General features: G+C 68.5%; 8 protein-coding genes across 8 annotated transcripts; 5 read left to right on the top strand and 3 right to left on the bottom strand.

Annotated features, from left to right (window-relative positions):
• Positions 1-1069: 1069 nt before the first annotated feature.
• Positions 1070-2185, top strand: EMIHUDRAFT_115779 (hypothetical protein; the record flags this gene model as incomplete). Its single annotated transcript, XM_005777211.1, has 2 exons — positions 1070-1184; positions 1638-2185. 2 exons carry the CDS (start codon positions 1070-1072, stop codon positions 2183-2185), a joined length of 663 nt encoding a protein of 220 aa, XP_005777268.1.
• A 5943-nt stretch (positions 2186-8128) lies between these two features.
• EMIHUDRAFT_367577 (hypothetical protein) lies at positions 8129-8704 on the top strand. Its single transcript, XM_005777210.1, has one exon. It carries the CDS (start codon positions 8170-8172, stop codon positions 8641-8643), a length of 474 nt encoding a protein of 157 aa, XP_005777267.1. The 5' UTR covers positions 8129-8169; the 3' UTR covers positions 8644-8704.
• EMIHUDRAFT_457682 (hypothetical protein) lies at positions 8696-11355 on the bottom strand. The gene is made up of 9 exons (XM_005777209.1): positions 11273-11355; positions 10921-11179; positions 10788-10843; positions 10634-10684; positions 10347-10562; positions 10037-10131; positions 9777-9969; positions 9139-9387; positions 8696-8955 (listed from the first exon to the last, which is right to left on the bottom strand). The coding sequence occupies exons 1-9, from the start codon at positions 11330-11332 to the stop codon at positions 8944-8946; spliced, it is 1191 nt and encodes a 396-aa protein (XP_005777266.1). The 5' UTR covers positions 11333-11355; the 3' UTR covers positions 8696-8943.
• Positions 11356-11696: 341 nt separating this feature from the next.
• On the bottom strand, positions 11697-14272 carry EMIHUDRAFT_457680 (hypothetical protein; the record flags this gene model as incomplete). Its single annotated transcript, XM_005777208.1, has 11 exons — positions 11697-11762; positions 11923-11973; positions 12168-12257; positions 12330-12448; positions 12522-12655; positions 12727-12794; positions 12937-13010; positions 13084-13141; positions 13221-13366; positions 13431-13604; positions 13786-14272. Coding segments are annotated over 11 exons (1467 nt in total), but the record flags the coding sequence as incomplete, so codon positions are not given.
• A 745-nt stretch (positions 14273-15017) lies between these two features.
• On the top strand, positions 15018-16324 carry EMIHUDRAFT_457679 (hypothetical protein; the record flags this gene model as incomplete). The annotated part of the gene is made up of 2 exons (XM_005777207.1): positions 15018-15727; positions 15959-16324. The coding sequence occupies 2 exons, from the start codon at positions 15018-15020 to the stop codon at positions 16035-16037; spliced, it is 789 nt and encodes a 262-aa protein (XP_005777264.1). The 3' UTR covers positions 16038-16324.
• Positions 16325-16684: 360 nt separating this feature from the next.
• EMIHUDRAFT_74042 (hypothetical protein) lies at positions 16685-17293 on the bottom strand (the record flags this gene model as incomplete). The annotated part of the gene is made up of 2 exons (XM_005777206.1): positions 16685-17086; positions 17189-17293. 2 exons carry the CDS (start codon positions 17291-17293, stop codon positions 16685-16687), a joined length of 507 nt encoding a protein of 168 aa, XP_005777263.1.
• Positions 17294-20945: 3652 nt separating this feature from the next.
• EMIHUDRAFT_74063 (hypothetical protein) lies at positions 20946-21818 on the top strand (the record flags this gene model as incomplete). The annotated part of the gene is made up of 1 exon (XM_005777205.1): positions 20946-21818. A coding segment is annotated over one exon (873 nt), but the record flags the coding sequence as incomplete, so codon positions are not given.
• Positions 21819-22825: 1007 nt separating this feature from the next.
• EMIHUDRAFT_443778 (hypothetical protein) lies at positions 22826-25508 on the top strand. Its single transcript, XM_005777204.1, has 3 exons — positions 22826-22984; positions 23270-24283; positions 24364-25508. Exons 1-3 carry the CDS (start codon positions 22838-22840, stop codon positions 25315-25317), a joined length of 2115 nt encoding a protein of 704 aa, XP_005777261.1. The 5' UTR covers positions 22826-22837; the 3' UTR covers positions 25318-25508.
• The last annotated feature ends 404 nt before the right edge of the window (positions 25509-25912 follow it).

Here is a 25912-nt window from a genome sequence, read left to right as displayed (position 1 = left end):
GCCCCTCCCGCACGGCGCGACGCGACCGCAGCCGCGTGCGTGGTCTCACTCACCTCTCCCGCCCGCGCGTCCGCCTCTCAGACCCGCGCCTTCCCTTTCCCAGGCGCCATCACCGGCACGGCCGCCGCCGCCCGTGCGGCACCCGCGGCACCTCCCGCCCCCCCTGGCGATGCTGGCCGCTACCCCGCCGCCGTAGCTACCCTCCCCACCGCTGGTGCACCGCCTCCGCCGCCCCCCTCGGCGCTTCGCCCGTGATTTTGCCGCCGCCTCCTCCACCACCACCCGTCTAAGCTTCCGCCCGCCTTCTCGCCACCGCCGTCCGCGCCACCTCAGCCGCCCTCCCCGGCGCTGCACCGGCGCTGCAGTGCCGTCGGCGCCGCCGCCCGTGCCGCCTCGGCCTCTGCGCCTCCAACCTCGCCGCGTCCGCAGCGGTTCCGCCCTCGGCGCCTCCCACCTCTCACCCGCCAGGTCGAACTTCCGCCGACGATGGTGCCACCGCTGCCGCCCCCCCGCTCGAGCCTCGGCCGCCGCACCCCGCCGTCCGCGCCCCGCCGCCACCCCCTCCGTCACGGCACACGCCGGCACCACCGCTACTACCGCTGGCTCCGCCCTAGACGCCGCCGACCGCTCGCAAGAGCGGCGAGCCCGCGGCCGACATCCTTCTGTCAGGTGACGGTCGACGGCTACTTTCGAGGCTTTGTGGCTTTTTAAGAGGGGTCCGTCAGCTCGGGGGGTGCGCGCTGGATGGCCGGCGCGGTGGAGCAGCGGCGCGGAGCCGGGGGTGCGATGTGCGGCCGTCAGTGGCGCGACACGCGGCCTCCGGCGGCGATTCGCCGCGGCTCCGGCGGTGCGATTTTTGTGCGTTTTCGAAGGCTGTGGGCGGGATAAGGCCGGCTAGACCGGCCCTGGTGTGCCCTAGTGTGTTCCCTTACACCCCTGGCCCGGGCGCAGTAGCGCGGTGCGCGTCCCGAGGGCGTAGGGGCTCAAAAAACAATTGATCAAGTTTTCAGCCACTTAGAGCACACAGTGGCTGGCCCCACTTCCCGGGGAGGGGCGGCGTGGCGATCCAATGCCGCTGCCCTCGCCCGAGGAGTCGGGCATGGGATCACCGTCGGTGGTGGCGACAGAAGCGGACAGAGAAGACGAGGCGGTGGCGGGGCCGCGGCTGAAAAAGGCGAGGGGAGGTCGGGCCCCGCGCCCGTCGGATGATCATCGGAAGGCGAACAAGAGGAAGAACTCAGAGGAGAGGGGAGCCTCCTCCGGAGTGAGGATGAGGACCTTGCGCGAAGGGGCCCTGAGCGGTGACGTCGTGTGAGAGTGCGTGTCGTGTTCAGGTCTGGTGTTCATTATAGCTCCGAGTAGAGGGGGCGGTCTGCTGCTAGGGGAAACCCGGAGCGCAGAGCCAACCCTCGGAGACCCGGGTTTACTTTACGGCCCTTTCCCTGCGAACGCGCACCCCCAGGGCTAGGGCTCTCTTGCCCGCAACCCGATGCCAATCATCCGGCCCGCTGGGTGCGCTTCTCAGCTCCCTGGCCCTGGATGTGCGGTTGATGACTGCACTCCAAGTGCTCCAAGTGCCCTCCCTCGCACAACACTGTGTTAGTCGCCCGCCGCCGCGGCGCCCGCCGCCGCGCCAGCCGCCGCGCCCGCCGCCGCGCCTGCGGCTCAGTCGCACGCAGCCGCGGCTGCACAGCCGCCTGCCGGCAGCCTCACAATCCGGCCGGCCAAGCGCGGCCGGCGCAAGGCTGCGCCCCGCGTCGACAGGAACGCGCTCTCCGCGCGCGGCGACGGTGTGCCGCCGCGGCGTTCGCGCTCCTCGTCGCCTGACGCGCCGCCTGCGAAGCGGGCCTCTTCTGCCGGCTCCTCCGTTTGCGGCTACGACTCCGAGGCGCCGGAGGAGATCCAGAACGAGGCGCTCTACCGGGCCTGCCGCGCGTACGGCTTAGGTGAGCATTTCCTCGCTGCGGCGCAGGACGAGGGCACATTCGGCGAGTGGCTCGACGAGCTACCCTTCGAGGTGGCTGCGGCGACCGCCCGGCTGCTCAAGCACCACGCGCGCTCCGGCGCGTGGGTCGAGCTCTCGCCCGGCAACCCTAGCCAGGCCTCACGCGCTGGCCGCGACCGCGACCGCTCGAGCCCGAACTGCCCGTCAGATATGTCGGAATTGTCGGAGAATAGCGACTAGCACACCTCTGAGTCCCAGAAACCCGAGGAGTCACACAGTCCACCTGTGTGATGCACGCCCTGCGAGCGGGGCGGGGTGCGCACTCCTCTGTGTTCGTGTGCGTCGCCCATCTCTCCCTGGAGATGACTGCTCTATTTATTTATTTACACTGTGTAAGTGCCAGTGCGCGCCAGTCCCGTGCCCAGGAAAAGAATTTTACAACAAAACTCCCTCGCACGACACCGGGTACGGGACTGGCACAGGAAAAGAATTTACAATTCGAGTAAACTCCCTCACGACACTAGGCACGGGACTGGCGCGCGCTGGCACTTACACAAGCAAAAGAACTTTCTCTCACAGCAGGCGGCTCGAAATTCTTGGAGCACTTGGAGCACTTGGAGTGCGGTCAGTAACCTCACGCCCAGGACCGGGGAGCTGAGAAGCGCACCCAGTTGGCCGGACGCTCGGTATCGGGCTACGGGCTAGAGAGCCCTGACCCCTAAGAGCTAAGTAAGGGGGGGGGGTGCGCGGTCGCAGGGCCATAACACGTCTCCGAGGGTTAGCCCCGCCTACCGGGTTTCCCCTTTCTCGTCCTCAAGATTCTTTTCCTCGCGATGATGATGTCCACCCTGCCGCACCGCCGCTCGAGCCGCCTCGCCACCGCCGCCACCACTGCTCCCTCGCCAGGCACGCCGCCGCCCGTCCGCCTCCTCGACCTCCCAACGGAGCTCCTCGTGCGCGCCCTCTCTCGCTGCGAGAGCCCCGCCGACATCGCTCGCGTCGCGGCCGTCTCGCTGCTCTTTTACGCCTCGCTCGGGGTAGAGGCCATCCGCTTGTGGGCGCAAGAGCGCGGCTTCGAGCTGCCGGCGCAGCCAGAGGGCGAGGACTGCGCCGTGCGGTGGCTGTGCTTCGCTGCGCTGCTGCGCGAGGCCAACCTGCTGGCGAGGGTGGCGGCAGGCGAACGGCACAGCGTCTTCATCGACGGCGAGGGGCGGCTCTCGTCGTGCGGCTCGGCTGCGAACTGGATGCCAGGACTGCTCGGGCACGGCGAGGGCGTGACGCAGCTCAACACGCCGACACGCCTCCCTTTTCCGCTGGGCGGCGAGCGTGCCGTGAGCGTGACGTCTGGACTTGTGCACAGCCTCGCCCTTGCCGCCGACGGTGCCGTCTGGAGCTGGGGCGGTGGAGCCTTTGGCTGCTTGGGCCACGGCGACGGGCAGAACCAGCTGCATCCGAAGAAGGTCGAGGCCTTCGCTGGACAGCGCGTCGTCGTTGTGTCGGCTGGAGGCTTCCACAGCTTCGCCATCACCGCCGATGGCAGCCTCTGGAGCTGGGGCCGTGGAGAGGATGGCGAGTTGGGCCACGGCGACAGGCAAAGCCAGCTGCTGCCGAAGAAGGTCGAGGCCTTTGCTGGCCAGCGCGTCGTCGCTGTGTCGGCGGGAGGTCTGCACAACCTCGCCCTCGCCGCCGACGGCGCCGTCTGGAGCTGGGGCTGGGGAGCCTCAGGCCGGCTGGGCCCCCGCGACCAGCTGCTGCCGAAGAAGGTCGAGGCCTTTGCTGGGCAGCGCGTCGTTGCTGTGTCGGCTACGCGCGGCCACAGCCTCGCCCTCACCGCCAACGGCAGTGTCTGGAGCTGGGGCGATGGAACCTCCGGCACGTTGGGCCACGGCGACCAGCAGACCCAGCTGCTGCCCAAGAAGGTCGAGGCCTTTGTTGGGCCGCGCGTCGTCGCCGTGTTGGCTGGAGGCTGCCACAGCCTCGCCATCACCGCCGACGGCGCCATCTGGAGCTGGGGTAGTGGTCTCTACGGCCAGCTGGGCCACGGCGACGAGCAGCGCCAGCTGCAGCCGACGAAGGTCGAGGCCTTGGCGGGCCAGCGCGTCGTCGCCGTGTCGGCTGGAGGCTACCACAGCCTCGCCATCACCGCCGGCGGTTCCGCCTTTGCTTGGGGCAAGGGCGGCCACGGCTGCCTAGGCCACGGAGAGGACCTGTCGGACAAACTGCTGCCCAAGAAGATCGAGGCGTGGGGTATGGGGCGGTGAGCAATCTACTCTACGGCCTACGGGGGCGGGGCGGAAACCAGCTGAAACGGAGCGTGTCGTCAATCTATGCGCCTGTCGCCCGGTCCATGTACACAGATCGTCTTTACCCATCTCTACTCTGCGGGCACTTCCACTTGTGACGGGCACAGGCAGTCGCTGGTGCGGACTTGCTGAGCGTCCTCGTGCGTAAAAATCTTTCCCGTTTGCTTCGAGCCGCGGGTCGGAATGCCATGTTCGAACCCGGCAGTGTTGTGGGATGTGGGCGGTCGTGTCGTCGTAACATGTGGATGATAACACAAGCACGGTCGACTACGGAGCTCCGTGCCATCTCCCCCTCAGCCCTCTCGGTCAGAGGCCTGGCCAGGGGCACCTGTAGGGGGTTACCACCCCCCCCCTCATGCTCACACGTCTTGCGAGAATCGGGGCGGCTCGAGGTGCGAGGGGGAGGTGTTTTCAGCCTTGTAATACGAGCGTCATCTTGTAGTGAACAGGCCGAGTTCGCGGTTTGAGCGCCCAGCGCAGACCGACCGACCGCCAGGGGGGGTCCGGTCGGCGGCCGCGGAAGACCGCAAACCGGGGGCGCGCACTGGCACTAACACAAGCATAAAAGGGATTGGCGCGCGCTGGCACTTACACAAGCAAAAGAACTTTCTCTCACAGCACCCACCGAGTCCACCACCCACGGCGAAGTGATTGTGAGCCCGATAATATGCGCGATATTTTTTTCACAAATTGCGAGGGCTGAGGCCACTACGGACGTACGGAGGCCACGTTTCGCTTTCGGAGTCTGCTTCGTCGACGACAGCCGCTTATGACCATGCGCATGGTTTATGCATTTTTAAAATGAGTATACTCGTCGCTATGCTTCTGTAGTTCAGAAATGGCCTTCTTCGCAATCGCCACACGCGCACTGGACGGGTTGTATGCTGGCCGAAGGGCCTCACTATCGTTGCAGGTGCCCAAGTTACCGGGCTTGACGGGCTTACTCAGGCAAAGTGGGCCGCTCGTGGCCCCAGAGAGCTGCAGGGCGGTGCCATTCGTGAAGGGTGAATCGAGGCGCTTGAAAAGCTCCGCGAGCACGTAAGGGCGTCGCCTGCTGCTCCGTGCCCCCAGGCTGCCGGCAGCAGGCGCGCAGTTGAAGTGGCACGCGTCGGCCAGTGGCAGGCACACCGTGTAAAAGTCATGTCTGAGTTCGCGCGCCTGCACGAAGGCCATCAGGTAGTCCTCTCCTGTCAGTGCCCGGTCGACTAGTGCACGCAGCGGCGCATAGGCTTCCCGAAATAATGCGGCAAAAGCGTCGCGGTGCTGTAGAGCGCCCTTAGTGACCAGCATCGCGGTGCGCGGCCATGGTGCAGTGTACGAACGATCCCACACTTCTGCGTTTCCCGGACGTAGGTCGCGAGGGTGGAAGCCGACCGCCGAGCGCGGGTGCAGTCGCCAAACCTCAAAGGCTCGGTGGAGCGCAGAGCACGAATAGAATGTGTCCACATCGACAGAGAATACCGCTTCTGTCGCAAAGGCGCGCGGAGAAAAGCGCTCTGAGAGCCGATTTTCAACTTTATCATAGTGCACGGTGCACCTGAGCAGCGGTGCTCCGGCCGCGCCCACACGTTCCACCAAATCATCCCCCGCAAAAACATTCAATCGTAGTTCGGCGACAAGCTCACAGCCACACAGAGTCTCCAGCTGTTTCATCACGCACTTCGTCGGAGCATGGAATGAAGAGATCACCACGGATACTGTACCCATACAGCACAAGGCTGAGGGTACCTCTCGAGGAGGATCGGCCTGAAACTTGGGCGCTAAGGCGCATCGTTCTTTCGCACCAAGCGAGCAGGCTACAAGTACAAGTACAAACTTTAAATATTATACGGAAAGAATTAAAAAGTCGGCCTGTACCGCTCGAAATTCTTTTCCTGATGATGTCCACCCTGCCGCGCCGCCGCTCGAGCCGCCTCGCCCCCGCCGCCACCGCCGTTCCCCCGCCAGAGACGCCGCCGCCCGCCCGCCTCCTCGACCTCCCCACGGAGCTCCTCGTGCGCGCCCTCTCTCGCTGCGACCCCGCCAACATCGCTCGCGTCGCGGCCGTCTCGCTGCTCTTTTACGCCTCGCTCGCGGTAGAGGCCATCCGCTTGTGGGCGCAAGAGCGCGGCTTCGAGCTGCCGGCGCAGCCAGAGGGCGAGGGCTGCGCCGTGCGGTGGCTGTGCTTCGCTGCGCTGCTGCGCGAGGCCAACCCGCCGGCGAGGGCGGCGGCGGGCGAACGGCACAGCGTCTTCATCGACGGCGAGGGGCGGCTCTCGTCGTGCGGCTCGGCTGCGCATTGGCAGCCAGGCCTCCTCGGTCACGGCGAGGGCGTGACGCAGCTCAAGACGCCGACCCGCCTCCCTTCTCCGCTGGGCGGGGAGCATGCCGTGAGCGTGTCGGCTGGAATGTCTCACAGCCTCGCCACCACCGCTGACGGAGCCGTCTGGAGCTGGGGCGGTGGAGACGTTGGCCAGTTGGGTCACGGCGACGAGCAGAACCAGCTGCTGGCCAAGAAGAAAGAGGCCTTTGCTGGACAGCGCGTCGTCGCCGTGTCGGCTGGAGAGTACCACAGCCTCGCCATCATCGCGGACGGTGCTGTCTGGAGCTGGGGCTTTGGATACCACGGCCAGCTGGGCCACGGCGACCAGCAGATCCAGCTGCTGCCGAAGCAGATCGAGGCCTTTGCTGGGCTGCGCGTCGTCGCCGTGTCGGCTGGAGCAGCCCACAGCCTCGCCATCACCGCCGACGGCGCCCTCTGGAGCTGGGGCTATGGAGACTCTGGCCGGTTGGGCCACGGCGACGAGCAGGACCAGCTGCTGCCGAAGAAAGTCGAGGCCTTTGTTGGGCCGCACGTCGTCGCCGTGTCGGCTGGAGCAGCCCACAGCCTCGCCCTCACCGCCGACGGCAGCGTCTGGAGCTGGGGCTGGGGAGCCTCTGGCCGGCTGGGCCACGGCGACGAGCAGAACCAGCTGCTGCTGCCGAAGAAGATCGAGGCCTTTGCTGGACAGCGCGTCGTCGCGGTCTCGGCTGGGCTGTACCACAGCGGCGCCCTCACCGCCGGCGGCGCCCTCTGGAGCTGGGGCAATGGAGCCTGGGGCCGGCTGGGCCACGGCGACGGGCAGAACCAGCTATTGCCCAAAAAGATCGAGGCGTTGGCGGGGCGGCGCGTCGTCACCCTGTCGGCTGGAGGCGGGCACAGCATCGCCAGCACCGCCGACGGCGCCGTGTTCACCTGGGGCAAGGGTGAAAGCGGCTGCCTTGGCCACGGGGAGGACCTGTCGGACCAGCTGCTGCCCAAGAAGATCGAGGCGTGGGCGCCGGGGCAGTGAGGTATCGGGGGGCTCTGACAGCGGGCCGTTTAGTGGCTCAGCTGCACTAATCGAAGAAAGTGAGGAGCTTGTTGGAGTCGATCAGCCCGCGCGGTGTGCGGCGGGGTGTGAGAGCATGTGTGCGGGGGCGCGTCGTGTCGTACCCGGGTATATTCACGCGCACTCTTCTGTTTTCGCGAGGGAGATGATCGACGCGCCCACGCCATCCCTGCTCTCGCCGGAGTCGGCCGACAAGGCGCGCGAGGCCTCCTCCAGTCACGGCGCGTGCACATCCAGCACCGCCCTGCCTCGTCGTCTCGTCAAGTGGGGAAGTCTCCTCCTCATGCTGCTCGCGCTCTTCGCTGTCCTCGACGCTCAGCGCATCGGTCCGTTCTGCGACGACGGAGCCTCGGCGCTGCCGCCCTCTGGCGGGAGGATGAACCTCATCCTCATGCGGCACGCTCAGTCCGAGAACAACGAGCTGCCGTGGTGGAATAAGGTGCTTCTGCGGATGAAGCGCGACCCGATGCTTACCAAAAAAGGCATGGCGGAGGCGGAGGCCGCCGCAGCCGCGCTCACAGCGCTCGGCGTCGCTCCGCACCTCGTCCTCTCGTCATATCTGATGCGCGCCATGGAGACTGCGGCGGTCGCCTTTGGCACGCGTGTCACGGTCGCGCCGTTCCTCTCCGAACACAAGTACTTTGACTCTGACTTTCTCTCCCCCGGCTCCTGCCCGCTGCCTCGCGATGAGCAGCGTGCCGCCCTCGCCGGCGCTGGATTCGACGTCGACGAGCAGTTCGACTGGTCGTACGTCGGCGGCTCCAACGACGCCGTCGGCCCGGGCGAGTGGGAGGCGTTCGTCGCCTGGCTGTGGGAGCATCCCGAGGTGCAGCAGCTCTACGCGGCGCACGGAGATGAGACGACGGTGGCCGTGGTGACGCACGGCAACTACTTGAGGCTCGGAGTGCTGCCTTGCGGCTACAGCCACCCGAAAAACACGCAGGCCTACGCAGTCAGGCTGCAGAAGCCAGCCGCCTCGACGCTTGCCGAGGGGGAGGCGGATGTGAGGGAGGTGACAGTCCTGTACGAGCCCCGACCAGGGTAGCGCAGCTCGCGGTGGCTCTCTGGCTTTTTCATATACTCTCATTGTCTGTGGCTTATATATCATAATCCCGCGCCACGCAACAGAGAGTCAGAGATATGAGACAGGTCGGAGAGAGAGAAATCACGCACACATCCAGGTCGTGTCGGGCCCCGCGCCATCGGCCATCTCGCGCGTTCGGCTACTAGAGAAACGGAGAGTGAACGCCGCGCGTGATGCGCCCGCTGGTCCCTCAGCCCAGATCCCTTGAACGGCCGTCGTGGCAACCTCCACGCGCCTCCACGCCTCCACGCCCCGGCCGCGCTAGTCCACCTCCTCGATCGGGAGAGCCGTGCCGCCGTTCGCCTTCCCCTTGCTCTTCTTGGCGCTGCCCCGCCCGCTGCTGCTGCCGCCCTTGGCCTTGGCGGCCTTCCCCTTGCCGCCCTTGCCGCCGCCCTTGCCGCCGCCCTTGCCGCCCGGCGACATGCCGCCCTCCTCGTCGAACTTGAACTGCGCCACCAGCGCCTCGCCCTCCGCCCGCCGCCCGACGCCGACCAGGATGGCGGCGAGCAGGTCGACCGACGAGAGCGTGAAGGGGTGCTGCGGGCCGAGCGCGCCGAGGAAGCCCGCCTGCGCCTCGCGCGCGAGCGGCTCCGCCTCGGCGTCCTTGCCCTGCGAGTGGAGAAGGTCGCAGAGGATGTTGAGCGAGGTGAGCGTGTTGCGAGGCACCTTGTCGCCCGCCTCGTGCGAGCGCCACGCGGCGAGCACCTGGGCGAGAGAGGAGGAGGGGGGGCGGGGGGGCGTCTACACGCACGCAGTCTAAGTTGGGGAGGGGGTTCTCAACTCGACTCCTCTCGACTCCTCTCGACGCATCTCGGCTCGTCCCAACGCATCTCGGCGCATCTCTGCTCATCTCCGCCTCCCGCGCGAGTGGCTCCGCCTCGGCGAGCTTCTCCTGCGCGCGCAGCACGCCCGCGAGGTGCGTGATGCCTGCCGCGCCGCGACGGGGGGGCGGGGGCAGTGGTCAGCGGGCGGCTGGCGGGTGGGCGGAGGGCGGAGGGCGGAGGGCGGCTGGCGGGTGGGCGGAGGGCGGAGGGCGGCGCGCCGATGAGGGTCTCGGGGTGCGAGTCTCCCAGCGCCGCGCGGCAGGCGGAGACGGAGTCGCGCTGTATCTCCTCCGCCTCGGAGGCGCGGCCCAAGTCCATCAGCACGCGCGCGCGCTCCGAGACGTACGAGAGAGTCGACGGGTGCGTCGAGCCGAGCCCGCGCGCAAAGCCGGCGGCCGCGTTGGCGTAGAGTGGCTCCGCCTCGCGCAAGCAGCGCAAGTGCGCCGCCTCGTCCTGGATGTACCTACAGGAAGGCTCCACCAAGCTTCAGAGAAGCTTCTTGCAAGTGCGCCGCCTCGTCCTGGATGTACTTTGAGACGTCGACCAAGCAGGCGGCGAGGTTGCCGGCGCACTTGAGCGTGTCGGGGTGGCCGTCGCCGAGCACCTCCCGCGAGCCAGCCAGCGCCTGCAGCACCGCTCCCGGAACGACTCACGGAAACTTCGCGGAGAGCACTGGCCGTGTGAGGTGGGCACATCCCGGCTGCACCCCGTGAGTTGGGAGGTGTCCGGGAGGTGTCCGGGAGGTGTCCGGGAGGTGTCCGGGAGGTGTCCGGGAGGTGTCCGGGAGGTGTCAGGGAGGTGTCAGGGAGGTGTCAGGGAGGTGTCAGGGGTGTCTCGCGCCTCGCGGCAGAGCGGCTCCGCCTCCTCGAAGGCGCGCGGGTCGAGGTGGCCGAGCTGCATGAGCATGTCCGCGAGGTTGGAGATGGAGGCGAGCGTGTGCGGGTGCCGGTTGCCAAGCACCTCGCGGCAGCCCGCCAGCGCCTCCCGCTTGAGCGGCTCCGCCTCGCGCAACATGTTTGTGTTGCCGCTCGAGCGGCCGAGGTCGGAGAGCAGCACCTACTCTCGGGCGAGCCTCGGCTCGACCTCGGGCGAGCCTCGCGAGGGCGGCCGAGGCGAGAGGGCGGCGCCGCGAGGTTGTTGACCGAGAGGAGCGTGTCCGGGTGCCGGTCGCCGAGCACCTGGGGCATGGCATGGACGTGTCATGGACGTGGCACGGACGTGGCCGAGCTGTCGCCGAGCTGCGGCCGAGGGGAGGGAGCGGCCGAGGGGAGGGAGGTGCGCCTGCCGCTTGACGGCGAGGGACTCGCGCTTCAGCGGCAGCGCCTCGTCGAGCTTGCCTGGAGGAGGGGCTCGAGGAGAGGCGTCATGGGGAAGGGCCCGGGAGGGGCCGTGGCGAGGCGCTCGTCGGGCTGGCCGATGTCGGAGAGCAGCTGCGAGAGGGTGTCGAGCGCGGTGACGGTGTCGGGGTGGTTGTCGCCTCGCGCCTCGCGGCAGCCCTCGAGCTTCAGGCGAGAGAACGGCTCCGCCTCCTCGAGCTTGCCTTGCTGGTGCAGCAGCAGCGCCAGGTTGTTGACGCCGTCGAGAGTGTCGGCGTGCTTGAGGCCGAGCGCCGCGCGGCGCGCCTCGTACTGCTCACGCAGCAGCGGCTCGGCCGCCTCCAGCTCGCCATGCTCCTGCAGCGGCGAGGGCCAGGGGCGGTGACCCCTCTCCACGGACCAGGCGGGTGCCCCCGCCGCCATCCACGGAGCCGAGGCGGGCGAGCAGGCCTGCAGCAGCGAGGCGACCCGCTCGAGCAGCCGCGAGAGGCCGCGCTCCTCTGTCGGCATCTCGTCGAGGGCCGCGCGCGCCTGCGGTTAGGGGGAGGTTGGACTAGCTGACTGGTGGCTGAGACGCCATGGTGTCTGGTGTCTGGTGTCTGGTGTCTGGTGTCTCGTGTCTGGTGGCTGGTGTCTGGTGGCTGGTGGCTGGTGGCTGCTCCCCGCGCCTCTCCCAGCAGCCACTTGTGGATGGCCTGGATGAGGCGCGAGCCAAACTCGTCGCCGCCGCCCTCCCAGCCGCGGTCGATGCCGCGCTCGACCTTGGCCCTGAGGTCCTCTGCGCTGCAGCCCGCCTCGGCCTTGCGCCAGCCGCCCTCCGCCTAGGAAGTGTCTAGGAAGTGTCTAGGAAATGTCTAGGAAGTGCCTCGGCCTTGCGCCAGCCGCCCTCCGCCTTTCGGTCCCACGCCGACACAACTTCGTCCATGCGCCCGAGCAGCGCCTGGGAGGAGTGGGGACGTGTCAGGGACGCGTCAGGGACGCGCACTCGTCCGCCACGCCGCGGGCAGCCGCGACTTTTTTCTCTCTCTCTCCTCTCCCTCTCTCTGGCGAATCTCGGCGAATCTCGGCGAATCTCGGCGAATCTCGGCGAGTCTCGGCGCCTCGCGCAGCCGCGCCGCCTCCGCCTCGGAGCAGACCACCGAGAGCGGCACCTGAGCAGCGACGTGTCTCGGACGTGTCTCGGACGTGTCTCGGACGTGTCTCGGACGTGTCTCGGACGTGTCTCGGACGTGTCTCGGACGTGTCGCCAGCGTGCGCTGGTCGAGCGGGCGGACAGGAGGGAGGACCCACCTCGGCGGCGAGGGCGGTGGACACATCTCTCTCCATATCTCCCCATATCTCGCACCTCGGCGGCGAGGGCGGTGTGCAGCTGCCAGACGCACCATCCGTGCGTGAGTGCGCGCGGCTCCTCCCACGGCTGGAAGAGCACCGCCGCCTATTCCTCGCTCCCACGCCGCGCTCCTCCCGACGCCCTCCCCCCGCTGCTCTCGGTCAGAGCGCGCCGCGCCTTCCCGATGCTCTTGACGCCCTCCCGGAACGGGCCCTGCCACCACGAGAGAGGCCACGCCTCGGCGGGCGGCGCGTGGAAGTTTGTGCAAAACGGAGACAGCCACAGGTACGCGTCGCCTAGCGCAACGAAAGGGCCGGCCGCTGGAGAAGAGGAGGCGGGACCCGACCACCAGCCACGGGGCCGCGTCGCCGGGGCTGTCGGTGGAGGCGGCGTGTCGCTCCGCCGCCGCGAGGACGGCGTCGAGAGGCTCCGCGTCGGCCGCGATGAGGAAGAGAGTCGCCGGCGCCGCGAGGGGCCGCCCCGCCTCGTCCTCCGCCCCGAGCCTGCACACGCGCCGGGCTGTGCGTGTCGGCTGGGGACGCGTCTTGGGCGGGGGAGGCGGTGGCCTCGGCGCCTGTGCAGCGCGCGGGCGAGCGAGAGGCCGCACTCGCAGGTGAGCGGCTCGATGATGGCGTGCCTCGCCTGGTCTCGGCTCCGCCTCGGCTCCGCCTCGGGTCCGCCTCGGCTCTCTCTCGGCTCTCTCTCGGCTGCCTCTAGGCTGCATCTCGGCTCCCTCTCGGCTATCTCTCGGCAACATCTCGGCTCTCTCTCGGCTGCATCTCGCCTCCGCCACCGTCAGCCCGCTGACGAGGTGCGCGTGCGCCGACGAGAAGGAGCGCAGCGCCGCCACCGAGACACCTGCAGGCCAGACGCAGAGCAAAGGTCCGGAGGGGAGGGGCGAGAGACGCCGCCGCCGCCGCCGCCGCCGCGCCGAGGGTGTCGAGCGGCGGGAGCGGAGACACGTTCCTCGCGTGGAGGGAGATTGGCTCCTGACGGATCACTCCTCCCGCTGGTTAGGAACCAGCTCGAGGTCTCCGGCTGCTGGGCAAAAGGTGGAGATTTGCTCTCCTTTCCGCCCTCCAAGCGCACGCCGAGCCTTCCCGCCTCGTTGGCCGCGCGCAGCACCGTCCCGAACTTGCCGTTCAGCTCCGGCTTCGACACCACCCCTCCCACCCGCACCACCGCCCCCGTCTGCAGCCGCTGCTCGCCCTCGCCTAGGAAGTGTCCTCGAAGTGTCTACGAAGTGTCTACGAAGTGTCTGCAGCTGCTCGCCCTCGCCGCCGCCGCAGCCGCCCTCGCCGCCGCCGACAGCGCGCGGCGAGGCGGCGGCGCCGAAGGAGGGAACGTCGCGCCAGCCGATGCGGGCCACCTCGGCCACCCGCGGCGCCGCGCGCACCGCCTCGATCCACCGCCTCCGCTGCTCCTCCCACGCTTCTCCTCCCGTCTCCCAACCTGCGCACCGGGGCAGAGGGGGCGGCGCGGCTAGAGCCCTCTGCGCCGGATCGAGGGGCGTCGGAGAGTGCGGTGCGGAGAGGGGGGGGGCGCGGCCCGGAGCGCTGCGTGTCCCAAAAGCGTGGCCCGCCTAGCCAGGCCGAGAGAGGCGGACGCGCGTGCTCCATCTACTCTCGGCCGCCGACGGCGTCGCCTCCGAGCAGCCGCACGCGCAGCCGGCGGGTGCCGTCCGGCGTGGCGGAGGTGAGGAGGAAGCCGTGGTCGAGCAGCTTGACCTCGGTCGCTGTCGTCACCGGGTACCCCTTGAGCAGCTCGGGCATCCCGCGCGCCGCGCCAAACACTCCGCCCGGCGGCTTGGGCGGCAGCTCGAGCCGCATCGTCTGCACCTCAAACATGTTCTTGCCGGCCTTGGCCTCCTGCTTGGCCTTGGACTCCTGGTAGAGCTCGAGGCACACCGACGCGGCGAAGAGCGCCGCCAGCGCCAGGACCGCAGACACCACCCGGAAGATGGCGCTCGCGTCCTCCGACGGCATGAGGAAGGCGGCGACGGCGACGGCCGCCGCCGTCAGCATCTCCTGAGCGCCGCGCTGCCGCCCGGCCGTCGGCTTGCTCGCCGCCGGCTTGGACGCCGACGTGCCGCCGGCCGCCTCGGACGGCTGGGTCGCCATCGTCTTGGCACGGGGTGTGCTGTGGAGTCTAGGCAGCGCCTCACACGTCACACCACAGGGTTCGGGCTACTAGCGAGATAGGGGGTTTGCTCCATGACTCGCACCAAAACGCCCTACCTACCGACCTATTGCGGGCGCCAATCGCCAGGCTCCGTGCCCCACCTACCTACCTATTCCCAGGCCGCGCAGCGAAGCGAAAAAATACCCGTGAACCCTCTGTGAATAGGCTCCCAGCCGGCTTGTACCCTGCAGGTACCGCGGTGCGCGCCGCTCGCGAGCCCGCCAGAGCATGGCCTATCTCGAGGCGTTGGACGGCCCTGTTCGCGGCTAAACGCGCCGTCTCCCGTGCGAGCGAAGCGGTCCCCCCCCCCGGAACCCAGGGTTCGGACATTTTGCTTTGTTCGGTCTGGTGCCCCGCGTGCTCACACGTCACAACAAGAAGAAGGAAGATCTCTCTCTCACGTCACACCACAGGGTTCAGAAAGGGAGAAAAGCTCTTCGCCTGCAGGCAGACCAAGCCTCCCGCCGACAGGACCAGACCCCCCCTCCCTCTTCGCCCCCCGCCGGCCGCCTTGCTGTTAGGGGTCCAGGAGGTTGCAGACACCAACACGCACACTAGCGTGGGGTCCTGAACTCGACGACAGGGGTTTTTCTTCCTCGGCTTCCGAGTGGGTTCGCCGGCGCTTTTGTGGGGGCAGGGTTTGCTCAACCCTCGGTCCCGGGAGGAGCGCGTGCCGGGGTTGGCATGCTCCTGCCGCTGCCCTACATCCAGGAGACGCTCGGCGACGAGGCGACCATCCTCTTCCAGTCCTTTTCTTGGAGCTTTGCCGCGTCGTGTGTGCTGTTGGTGCTGTGGCGAGGCCTGATCGCGCCGGTCGTCGCTGCCAATCGCTCCGCCGACGACCTCGTCTTCCTCACGAATTCGGTCGTCTCGCTCTTTCCGGCGCTGACGGCGCCGTTCCTCGCGGTGCAGGCGCTGTGGGAGCTTCCCATCTCTGACCACGCGACCGCGCTGGCGGCAGCGCCGACGCCGCTCGCGCTGCGCGCCGTCGGCCTCTCGTGCGGGTACATGGCGTACGACACGGTGTTTTGCCTCGCGCACAAGCAGGTCCGCCACCCGCTGCTGCTCGGCCACCACCTCCTCTCCATCCTCTTCTTCCCGTACGCGACGCTGCGGCACCGCGCGCTCCTCGTCGTCCTCTTCTTTGTCTGCACCGAGGTGACAAACATCGGGCAGCACGTGCGCATCATCCTGCTGAAGCTCGGCCACGAGCGCTCGCGCCTCTACCTCGTCAATGGCGTCGCGTGGGCCGTCTCCTTCTTCGTGGTCCGCATCCTGCCGTCGCCGTACCTGTTTTACAAGATGGCGGACTGCTCGTACGCAGCCTTCTCGAGGGCAGACTTTGTGGTCGCGTGGGCGACGATGCCGATCCCGTTCGTCCTCAACTCGTTCTGGTTCTACCTGCTCGCCTCGGGCGTGCTCCGCTTCCTCCGCACGCACGCACTCCCTAGATGCGGCACGCCTAAAAGACCGCAGTACCCCTTTACGCCCGGAGGCTACTGTGGTCGCGGCAGGCGACACACCGGCAGACACCGAACCCTGTCGCTGCGCTGGCCCGACGCTGCGAACCCCGTCTCCCACCGCCCCGCGTCTCTCGTCTCCAGCTTTCTGTCTCCAACCCGCAGGCCGCCGATCGACGCGCTCCTCTCCTCCGAAAATCATCATCAGCAGCAGCAGCAGGGCAGAGCCGCGAAGCGGCGGTAGCCGACAGCAGGAGCTCGCATGCGGAGGCATGAGATGCGTACTAGAGGCGGGAAACTGTGGGAGGGCGAGGCTAGCGCATGGGGTGTGCGGGCGTGCGTTTTGCGACATGGACACGGGTGGGGCGCGCGCATGCGAGCGCGCGTTGAGAGGGGCGCGCTCTCGGAAGCTGGGGTCCGCCGCGCAGTGCGAGCGCGGTGGCCGGCGCCGCGAAGCAGTCATCTGCCCACGGCCGTGTACTGATGTCGTCCCATAGGTGTGCCTTTTCATAGCAGTTAGCACTGTTTTCGCTCGTGTATTTTTATTGGTGGGTGGGGTCCTGACCAGCAAGAGCGCGCTTGCTGGCCGCGTCCTCCCTTTTCGATCGTGCTCGCTCGTCTGTGTCAGAGACCGCGCACACAGGGAGGAGGGACGCACCATGCACGATGCACATACACACACACCTCACACACCGACACACGCACACTCGTGTGTCACACACGCGATTTCTCACCAAAAGAGAGCAGGACAGAGCCGGCGACCAATAGCTCCCACACAGGTGCAGGTCTTCAGCGCTCGCGGTGGCTCCAAGATGGGCCTGTTCCGCGAGCCCGTCATGCGTCACCTGTGTGTGACCACTGCCCGCCGCGCTCAGAGACAGTTCGGACACATCAGCTCTCCGCCTGCGCAAACATCTCGGCAAACATCTTGTCAAAGTCCTTTGGCTTCGTCCGCTGGGGATACCGTCCCAGAACCTGTCCGTCACGCCCGACGACGAACTTGGTGAAGTTCCACTCGATTTTCTCACCAAGTTCGGGTGTGCCCTTCAGGAACTTGTAGACCTCGTGCGTGTTCGCGCCGTTCACATCGACTCTCTCCATGAGCGACGCCGCCGGCAACTTGTGGGCGTCGACGTAGAAGGCCTTGATGTCGGCCGCGGTGCCGGGCTCCTCGGAGGCAAACTGGGGCGGGCAGGGCGAGGCGGCGGTGGGTAGACCGCGGTGGGTGGGATGGGCCCGGGGAGGGCGAGGCGTCGCAACAGTGGTGGTGGGTAGACTGGAACTGGACTGTGCCTGGTTGCACGGAAAGAAGAGCACGCGCAGGCCCTTCTCAAAGTACTTGCTTCCCAGCCCGACGAGGCCCGGCACCTCCCTCGTGTCTCAGTGCCTCGCTACATTGACGACGAGGACTACCTTGTCCGCAAAGGCGCCAAAGTCGACGTCCTCGCCGGCGTTATTGCGGGCGCGCAAGTCGGTGAAGGAGCGGATGAGGCGGCTCATGGCGAAGCGGCGCAGCCTCGTCGGAAGCGCGACTGGCGGCCCTCGCGGGCTCGGATTGAAGAATTCGCCGGAAAAGTAGGAAACCTCTTGGAAAAAGAAAATGACCGCCCTGGCGATGGCAGGTGCGGGCGGCGTTTCCTCGGGCGCGGCAGCTGTGGACGCGCTTGGCCAGCGAGTCGAGCTCGGCGGGCTCTCCTCCCGCCCCGAGCTAAACGGGCAGCGGGGCGTGGCTCGGAGCTTCGAGGGCGGGCGGTACGCTGTGGCGCTCGAGGGCGGCGGCGAGAGCGTGCGGGTGCGGCCGGGTAATCTGTCGCCGGCTGCGGAGCGGGCGTGGAGCGGTGGCGTGACAGCCCCCGATGCGGTCGCGGCAGCAGGTAAGCAAGGTGACGAGCAGGCGGTGCTGGCGTGGCTTGACCGCGGCGGGCGGGCCGACGCGACGTACGAGAGAGGCGAGGTGAGCGGCATCACGCTGCTGATGGGCGCCGCCAACTACGGCCACGAGCGTGTGATCAAGTTGCTGCTGCGGTACGGCGCGGAGATCAACCTGCAGGACAGCAAGGGCTTCACCGCGCTGATGCACGCCGCCTACCAAGGCCACGAGCGGGTGGTCGACTTGCTGCTGCAGCACGGCGCTGAGATCAACCTGCAGAACAGCGACGGCGGCACCGCGCTGATGCACGCCGCCCTCCTCAACCACCCCGCCGTCGTGCGGCGCTTGCTGCGGGCGGGCGCAGATGCTGCGGCGCGCAGTGCGAGCGGCATGACGGCGCTGCAGTGGGCCAAGGAGAAGGGCCACGCCGAGTGCGTCAAGATCTTGTCTGAGGCAGCGGCGGCGGCTGCGGAGGGCCGAGCAGGGGCGGACGTCGCTTCCTCGGGCGCGGCAGCGGCAGCTGTGGACGCGCCGCTGCTTGGCCAGCGAGTCGAGCTCGGCGGGCTCTCTTCCCGCCCCGAGCTAAACGGGCAGCGGGGCGTGGCGGGGAGCTTCGAGGGCGGGCGGTACGCTGTGGCGCTCGAGGGCGGCGGCGAGAGCGTGCGGGTGCGACCGAGTAATCTGTCGCCGGCGGCGGCGGAGCGGGCGTCGAGCGGTGGCGTGGCAGTCTCCGACGAGGTCGTGACAGCTGCTGAGCGAGGCGACGAGGCGGCAGTGCTGGAGTGGCTCGACAGTGGTGGGCGGGCCGACGCGACGTACGAGAGAGGCAAGGTGAGCGGCCTCACGCTGCTGATGGGCGCCGCCAACTACGGCCACGAGCGGTTGGTCGACTTGCTGATTCGGCGCGGCGCGGAGGTCAACTTGCAGGACAGCGGCGGCTACACCGCGCTGATAGCCGCCGCCCTCTTCAACCACCCCGCTGTCGTGCGGCGCTTGCTGCGGGCGGGCGCAGACACGGCGGCGTGCGCTGAGAACGGCAAGACGGCGCTGCAGTGTGCCAAGGCGAAGGGCAACGCCGAGTGCGTCGAGGCCTTCAGGCAGCACGTCAAGGAGTCGGTCGTGGCGGGACGGCCCACGGCGGCGGCAGCCGGCGGCGCAGGCGCAGGCGGCGCTTCCTCCGGCGGCGCTTCCTCGGCTGGATCGAGAGTCGCGGAGACGCTCTCTCCAGCGGTGGCGGCGGGGCGGGCGCCGAGCTGTGTCGTGGCAGTCTCCGACGAGGTCGTGGCAGCGGTTGGGCGAGGTGACGAGCAGGCGGTGCTGGCGTGGCTTGACGGCGGCGGGCGGGCCGACGCGACGTACGAGAGAGGCGAGGTGAGTGGCCTCACGCTGCTGATGTACGCCGCCAGCCGCGGCCACGAGCGGGTGGTCGACTTGCTGCTGCGGTACGGCGCGGAGATCGGCCTGCAGAGGAGCGACGGCTTCACCGCGCTGATGGGCGCCGCCAGCAACGGCCACGAGCGGGTGGTCGAGCTGTTACTGCGGCACGGCGCGGAGATCAACCTTCAGGTCAGCGACGGCGACACCGCGCTGATGGCCGCCGCCGGATTCGGCCACGAGCGGGTGGTCGACTTGCTGATACGGGTGGTCGACTTGCTGATCAACCTGCAGAACAGCAAAGGCTTCACCGCGCTGATGTTCGCCGCCCTCTTCAACCGCCCCGCCGTCGTACGGCGCTTGCTGCGGGCGGGCGCAGACGCGGCGGCGCACGATGAAAAGGGCAAGACGGCGCTGCAGCTGGCCAAGGAGGAGGGCCACGCCGAGTGCGTCAAGGTCTTGTCAGAGGCCGAGGCGGTGGCGGAGGGCCGAGGTGCGGGCGGCGTTTCCTCGGGCGCGGCAGCTGTGGACGCGCCGCTGCTCGGCCAGCGAGTCGAGCTCGGCGGGCTCTCCTCCCGCCCCGAGCTAAACGGGCAGCGGGGCGTGGCGGGGAGCTTCGAGGGCGGGCGGTACGCTGTGGCGCTCGAGGGCGGCGGCGAGAGCGTGCGGGTGCGGCCGGGTAATCTGTCGCCGGCTGCGGCGGCGGGGCGGCCGTTGAGCGGTGACATGGCTGACTCCGACGAGGTCGTGACAGCTGCTGAGCGAGGCGACGAGGCGGCAGTGCTGGAGTGGCTCGACAGTGGTGGGCGGGCCGACGCGACGTACAAGAGAGGCAAGGTGAGCGGCATCACGCTGCTGATGGGCGCCGCCGTGTACGGCCACGAGCAGGTGGTCGAGTTGCTGCTGCGGTACGGCGCGGAGATCAACGTGCAGAACAGCAACGGCTACACCGCGCTGATGGGCGCCGCCCAGGAAGGTCACGAGCGGGTGGTCGAGCTGCTGCTGCAGCACGGCGCGGAGATCAATTTGCAGAACAGTAAGGGCAACACCGCGCTGATGTACGCCGCCCAGGAAGGCCGCGAGCAGGTGGTCAATTTGCTGATACGGCACGGCGCTGAGATCAACCTGCAGAACAGCAAGGGCGTCACCGCGCTGATAGCCGCTGCCCTCTTGAACCGCCCCGCCGTCGTGCGGCGCTTGCTGCGGGCGGGCGCTGACACTGCGGCGCGCAGTGCGAGCGGCGAGACGGCGCTTCAATGGGCCAAGGAAGAGGGCCACGCCGAGTGCGTGCGCGCCTTCGAGGAGCACTCGTCGACCGCAGCAGAGGCGAGGGGGGAGAGGGCGGTCGCAGAATCAGCCGAACAGGCCGCGGCGGCCGCACGCGATGCGGCAGCGGCAGCGGAGGCGGCGGAGGCGCGCGATGCTGCCGAGGCTGCGCTGCGCGAGGCGGTTGAGGCGTGCGAGCGAGGCGACGCCGATCTCGAGGCGCTCAGGGCGGCGATCAACGCGAACACCACCCAGGCCGCCGACGGCTCGGAGGCGTTGCGGGCGGCGTGGCGGCTGCGCGACGAGTTGGCGGAGCGAAAGGTCCGCGAGGCCAGGGCGCTAAAGCGGCAGCGGCAGAAGGAGGAGAAGGCGGCGGCGGCGGCAGCGCGGGCGGCGGAGCGGGCGGCGGAGCAGGCGGAGGAGGCGCGGGCGGCGGAGGAGGCGCGAGTGGCGGAGGAAGCGGATCGGTTGGTAGCAGAGGATGCGGCGGCGCGGGCGGCGGAGGAGGCGGAGGCGGCGTCGCGCGCAAGGGAGGAGGCAGAGGCGAGGGCAAGGGAGGAGGCGGCAAGGGAGGGGGAGGAGGCGAGGCAGAGGGCGGAGGCGGAGGCGGAGGCGGTGGAGGTAGCGGCGGAGGCGGCGGCTATGGAGGCGGCAGTGGCGGCCGTGGCGGCGGCGGAGGCTCAAGAGGCGGCGGCAGCGGAGGCGGCAGCGGAGGCAGCGGCGGCGGCGGAGGCAGCAGAGGCGGCGGCTCCTGCCAGTGTCGCCGCCCTCGCCGCCGCCGCCGCGCCGCCCGCCGCCGTCCCTCTCGACGAGCTAATCATGGCGACGGACCGCTTTGCCGAGGCGCGCAAGGTGGGCGAGGGAGGCTTTGGGCGCGTCTACCGCTGCGACGCGCTGCCGTCGCTTCCGCGCGTCGCTTGCGGGTTCGCCGTCAAGACGGCGCTGGTCGGTGTCGGCGCCCAAGGCCTCGCCGAGCTGCAGAGCGAGGTGCGCACGCTCAGCGCGGCGTGCCACCCGTCCTTGCTCCCTCTGCTCGGCGCCTGCTTGGCGCCTGAGCGCGCGTGCCTCGTCTACCCCCTCTGCCGCGGCGGCAGCCTCGAGGACCGCCTCTACCGCACGCCAGCCGCGCTGCAGCGGCTCCGCATGCTCGGCTTCGAGACGGCGCCTCCGCCGCTCTCCTCCGCCGCACGGGTCCACGTGCTGCGCGACGCCGCGAGAGCGCTGCACTACCTGCACACGCTCTCGCCGATGATCCTGCACCGCGACGTCTCGGCGGGCAACATCTTGCTCGACGAGCGCGGCAACGGCTACCTCGCCGACGTGGGCCTCGCGCGCGCGGCAGAGGCGACGGCTGGCAGCAGCCAGCAGGTCTCGCACCTGTCGACGCAGCGTATCTTTGGGAAGCCTGGCTACATGGACCCGATCATCCTCAACGACGGTCAGGCTTCGCAGCTCACCGATGGTTTTGCGCTCGGTATCACGCTGCTCGTCGCTCTGACCGGCCGCGGCGCGCTTGGCTTGCTCAATGCGTGCGACGATGCGATGGAGGAGCCCGACACGGCGGAGGCCATCGCAGCGGCCGACGCGGGCTGGTCGGCGGCGCAGGCCGAGGAGGTGGCGCGGCTCGTGGTCGGGCTGGCGTACGAGCGGAAGAGGAAGCGGATGCCGCTCGCAGAGGCGCTGCCGCGGCTGGAGGCGCTAGTCGAAGCGGCGGGGGAGGTGGCGGCATCGCCATCGCAGAGCCTCGCAGGGGCGGTGACGGCCGAGGCGGACGGGGAGGCGCGGCTGTGCGACCTCTGCTGGTCGGCGCCGCGGTCTGTTCGCTTCGCGTGCGGCCACGCGCTGTACTGCGAGACGTGTGCGCCGCGCGTGCTGGAGCGCGACACCAACTGCCCGGCCTGCCGCCAGCCGGCGCTGCCGATCGCCAACTGCGGAGCGCACGTGGCGGCGCAGGCGACCTTTGTCTACCAGCCCCCCACGCGCCCCGCGCCCGCGGGTGGCATGGCGGTGGTCGGTGGGCGAGGCGGGCGCGGGCGGGGCGGGAGGGGTGGGCGGGGGAGGCCTCGGGGCGAGGGGCGTGGCACTGGCGGCTCGTAGCTTAGGCCAGCCTCAGCAGTGAGCCGGTCCACCAGCGCAGGGCAGGGCGTGCGCATGGCAGGAGGCGCCTGCGGCATCGGGGAGGCAGGAGGCCTGCAAATCTATTCCGACTCGCGCCTCTCCGCTGCACACTGTAGTCGGCCAGACAGAGATAGCGGGGCTGTACCAGACAGTGCTAGCGGTGGAGGGTCCGGTACAACTTTCGGAATCGCCCTTGCGGCCTTGCGAAAAGAAAAGCAAACTGACGACCTTGCTTCTAGACGAGTCTACGCGACACATCCACAAGTGCACAGAGCTCGCCCGCTCGCCCGCCCCGCCCCGCCCCGGCCTCGCCCCGCCTCGCCGCCTCTCCTCCGCCACACCCGCATCGCCCTCCGCCGACTCGCCCGGCGACCCACCTCCCCGCTCCTCCCCGCGCCGCAGAACAACCAGTCGCCATGGCGGAGGTCGAGACGTTTGCCTTCCAGGCTGAGATCAACCAGCTGATGAGTCTCATCATCAACACTTTCTACTCAAACAAGGAGATCTTCCTCCGCGAGCTCATCTCCAACTCGTCCGACGCGCTCGACAAGATCCGTCACCAGGCGTGCTCGACTGCTCGCACACACGCGCGCCGCGCACGCCCCATCTGCCGGGGCGGCGTCTTGCCCGCCGCGCGGCGCCGCCGCTCGCCGTCCGCCGCGCGGCGCCGCCGCATTGCCGTCCGCCGGCGGCGCGGCGGCGCAGCCGCCGCCCTCCGCCGCCCTCCCCCAAACAAACACGCCGCGCGCGCACGGCGTTGCGGCCGCCCCGAGATTCCCGGGGGAATCCTCCACTTTGCCGCGCCGCTCACACCGCTCACGCCCCCGCCCCCCCTTCCCCCTCCGCAGTCGCTCACCGACAAGTCGGTCCTCGATGGCAACCCCGAGCTCTACATCCGCCTCGTGCCCGACAAGTCCAACAACTCGCTCACAATCATCGACTCTGGCGTCGGCATGACCAAGGCCGAGATGATCACCAACCTGGGCACCATCGCGCAGTCGGGCACCAAGGCCTTCATGGAGGCGATGTCGGCGGGCGCCGACATCAACATGATTGGCCAGTTCGGCGTCGGCTTCTACTCGTCCTACCTCGTCGCCGACCGCGTCGTCGTGACGTCAAAGCACAACGACGACGAGCAGCACGTCTGGGAGTCGGCGGCGGGCGGCTCCTTCACGGTGCGCAAGGACGCGGACGGCGAGGCGCTCGGGCGCGGCACCAAGATCATGTGCTACCTCAAGGAGGACCAGCTCGAGTACCTCGAGGAGCGCCGCCTCAAGGACCTGGTCAAGAAGCACTCCGAGTTCATCAACTACCCGATCTCGCTCTGGACCGAGAAGACGGTGGACAAGGAGGTGGACGACGACGAGGACGAGGAGGAGGACGAGAAGAAGGAGGAGGACGGCGACGAGCCCAAGATCGAGGAGGTCGACGAGGAGGCGGAGAAGAAGGAGAAGAAGAAGAAGAAGGTCAAGGAGGTGACGCACGAGTGGGACCTGATGAACAAGCAGAAGCCCATCTGGACGCGCAAGCCCGAGGAGGTGACCAAGGAGGAGTACGGCGCCTTCTACAAGGCGCTCTCCAACGACTGGGAGGAGCACCTCGCCGTCAAGCACTTCTCCGTCGAGGGCCAGCTCGAGTTCACCTCGATCCTCTTCGTGCCCAAGCGCGCGCCCTTCGACCTCTTCGAGCCCAAGAAGAAGAACTCGGGCCACATCAAGCTCTACGTCCGCCGCGTCTTCATCATGGACAACTGCGAGGACCTGATCCCCGAGTGGCTCACCTTTGTCAAGGGCGTCGTCGACTCGGAGGACCTGCCCCTCAACATCTCGCGCGAGACGCTGCAGCAGAACAAGATCCTCAAGGCGCGCCGCCAGCGCGCCCCCCGAGCCGCGCCCGCCCACACTTTCCCTCCGACCCCCTTCCCCCCCGCCGCGCCGCGCAGGTCATCAAGAAGAACATCGTCAAGAAGGCGATCGAGCTCTTCGGCGAGATCCAGGAGAACACCGAGGACTTCAAGAAGTTTTACGAGCAGTTCTCCAAGAACGTCAAGCTCGGCATCCACGAGGACTCTGGCAACCGCGCCAAGCTCGCCGAGCTGCTCATGTACCACTCGACCAAGTCGGGCGACGAGATGACCTCGCTCAAGGACTACGTCTCGCGCATGCCCGAGTCGCAGAAGGACGTCTACTACATCACGGGCGAGACCAAGAAGGCGGTCGAGACGTCGCCCTTCATCGAGCGCTGCAAGAAGCGCAACTACGAGGTGCTCTACATGACGGACCCGATCGACGAGTACTGCGTGCAGCAGCTCAAGGAGTACGACGGCAAGAAGCTCGTCTCGGTGACCAAGGAGGGCCTCAAGTTCGAGGAGACCGAGGAGGAGAAGAAGGCGTGGGAGGAGCTCACCGCCGACTTCGAGCCGCTCTGCAAGCTGATGAAGGAGATCCTCGGCGACAAGGTTGAGAAGGTTGTCATGTCGGAGCGCGTCACCGAGTCGCCCTGCGTGCTGGTGACGGGCGAGTACGGCTGGACCGCGAACATGGAGCGCATCATGCGCGCGCAGGCACTGCGCGACTCGTCGATGTCCTCGTACATGGCCTCCAAGAAGACGATGGAGATCAACCCGAAGCACTCGATCATGAAGGAGCTCAAGGCAAAGTCGGCCGCCGACAAGGGCGACAAGACGGTCAAGGACCTGGTCCACTTGCTCTTCGAGACGTCCCTCCTCACCTCGGGCTTCTCGCTCGACGAGCCCGCCACCTTCGCCGGCCGCATCCACCGCATGATCAAGCTCGGCCTCTCCATCGAGGACGACGACGAGGCGGACGACGTCGAGGAGCTGCCGCCCCTCGAGGAGGACGGCGACGAGGGCTCCAAGATGGAGGAGGTGGACTGAGCGCGCGAGCGGCGGGGTGAGCGCAGCGCTGCGCTCTCCCGCCTCGAGCCCCCCCGAGGGCTCTCGCGCCTCGGCGCTTCTCCCGGCGCGCTGGGGTGTCGCTTTCGGCTCTGTTCTGTGTTTTTATTTCTTGTCGTCCGGCTCTGCCATCTGTCAGCCCACCTCCCGCCCTAAACAATCACACAAGTCGTACAACCGCTGCGTTTGGTTGAGCTGCGTCACGCCCTCGCCGTGAGGCGAGCAGTCCTGGCTGCCAACTCTCAGCCTTGCCGCACGACGAGAGCCGCCCCTCGCCGTCGATGAAGACGCTGTGCCGAAGGCCCGCTGCCGCCCTCGACAGCGGGTTGGCCTCGCGCAGCAGCGCAGCAAAGCACAGCCACCGCACGGCGCAGCCCTCGCCCTCTGGCTGCGCCGGCAGCTCGAAGCCGCGCTCTTGCGCCCACAAGCGGATGGCCTCCACCGCAAGCGAGGCGTCAAAGAGCAACGAGACGGCCGCGACGCGAGCGATGTCGGCGGGGTCGCAGCGGGAGAGGGCGCGCACGAGGAGCTCCCTGGGGAGGTCGAGGAGGCGGGCGGGCGGCGGCGTCTCTGGCGG

This window comes from Emiliania huxleyi (genome assembly GCF_000372725.1).
Source record: "Emiliania huxleyi CCMP1516 unplaced genomic scaffold EMIHUscaffold_264, whole genome shotgun sequence".
Lineage (NCBI taxonomy): Eukaryota > Haptophyta > Isochrysidales > Noelaerhabdaceae > Emiliania > Emiliania huxleyi.
This window is presented reverse-complemented; position numbering and strand designations above follow the sequence as displayed.

Excerpts from the sequence above, each read along its gene's own strand:
- EMIHUDRAFT_367577 (XM_005777210.1), top strand. The coding sequence starts at position 8,170 with ATGGAGACTGCGGCGGTCGCCTTTGGCACGCGTGTCACGGTCGCGCCG.
- EMIHUDRAFT_457682 (XM_005777209.1), bottom strand. The coding sequence starts at position 11,332 with ATGCCGACAGAGGAGCGCGGCCTCTCGCGGCTGCTCGAGCGGGTCGCC. Across the intron at positions 11,180-11,272 it reads GGGTCGCCTCGCTGCTGCAG|GAGCATGGCGAGCTGGAGGC; the intron begins GCCTGCTCGCCC and ends TCGCCGCTGCAG. Across the intron at positions 10,563-10,633 it reads TCTCGGTCAACAACCTCGCG|GTGCTGCTCTCCGACCTCGG; the intron begins GCGCCGCCCTCT and ends GCCCGAGAGTAG.
- EMIHUDRAFT_443778 (XM_005777204.1), top strand. The coding sequence starts at position 22,838 with ATGGCGGAGGTCGAGACGTTTGCCTTCCAGGCTGAGATCAACCAGCTG. Across the intron at positions 22,985-23,269 it reads TCGACAAGATCCGTCACCAG|TCGCTCACCGACAAGTCGGT; the intron begins GCGTGCTCGACT and ends CCCCCTCCGCAG. Across the intron at positions 24,284-24,363 it reads AGCAGAACAAGATCCTCAAG|GTCATCAAGAAGAACATCGT; the intron begins GCGCGCCGCCAG and ends CGCGCCGCGCAG.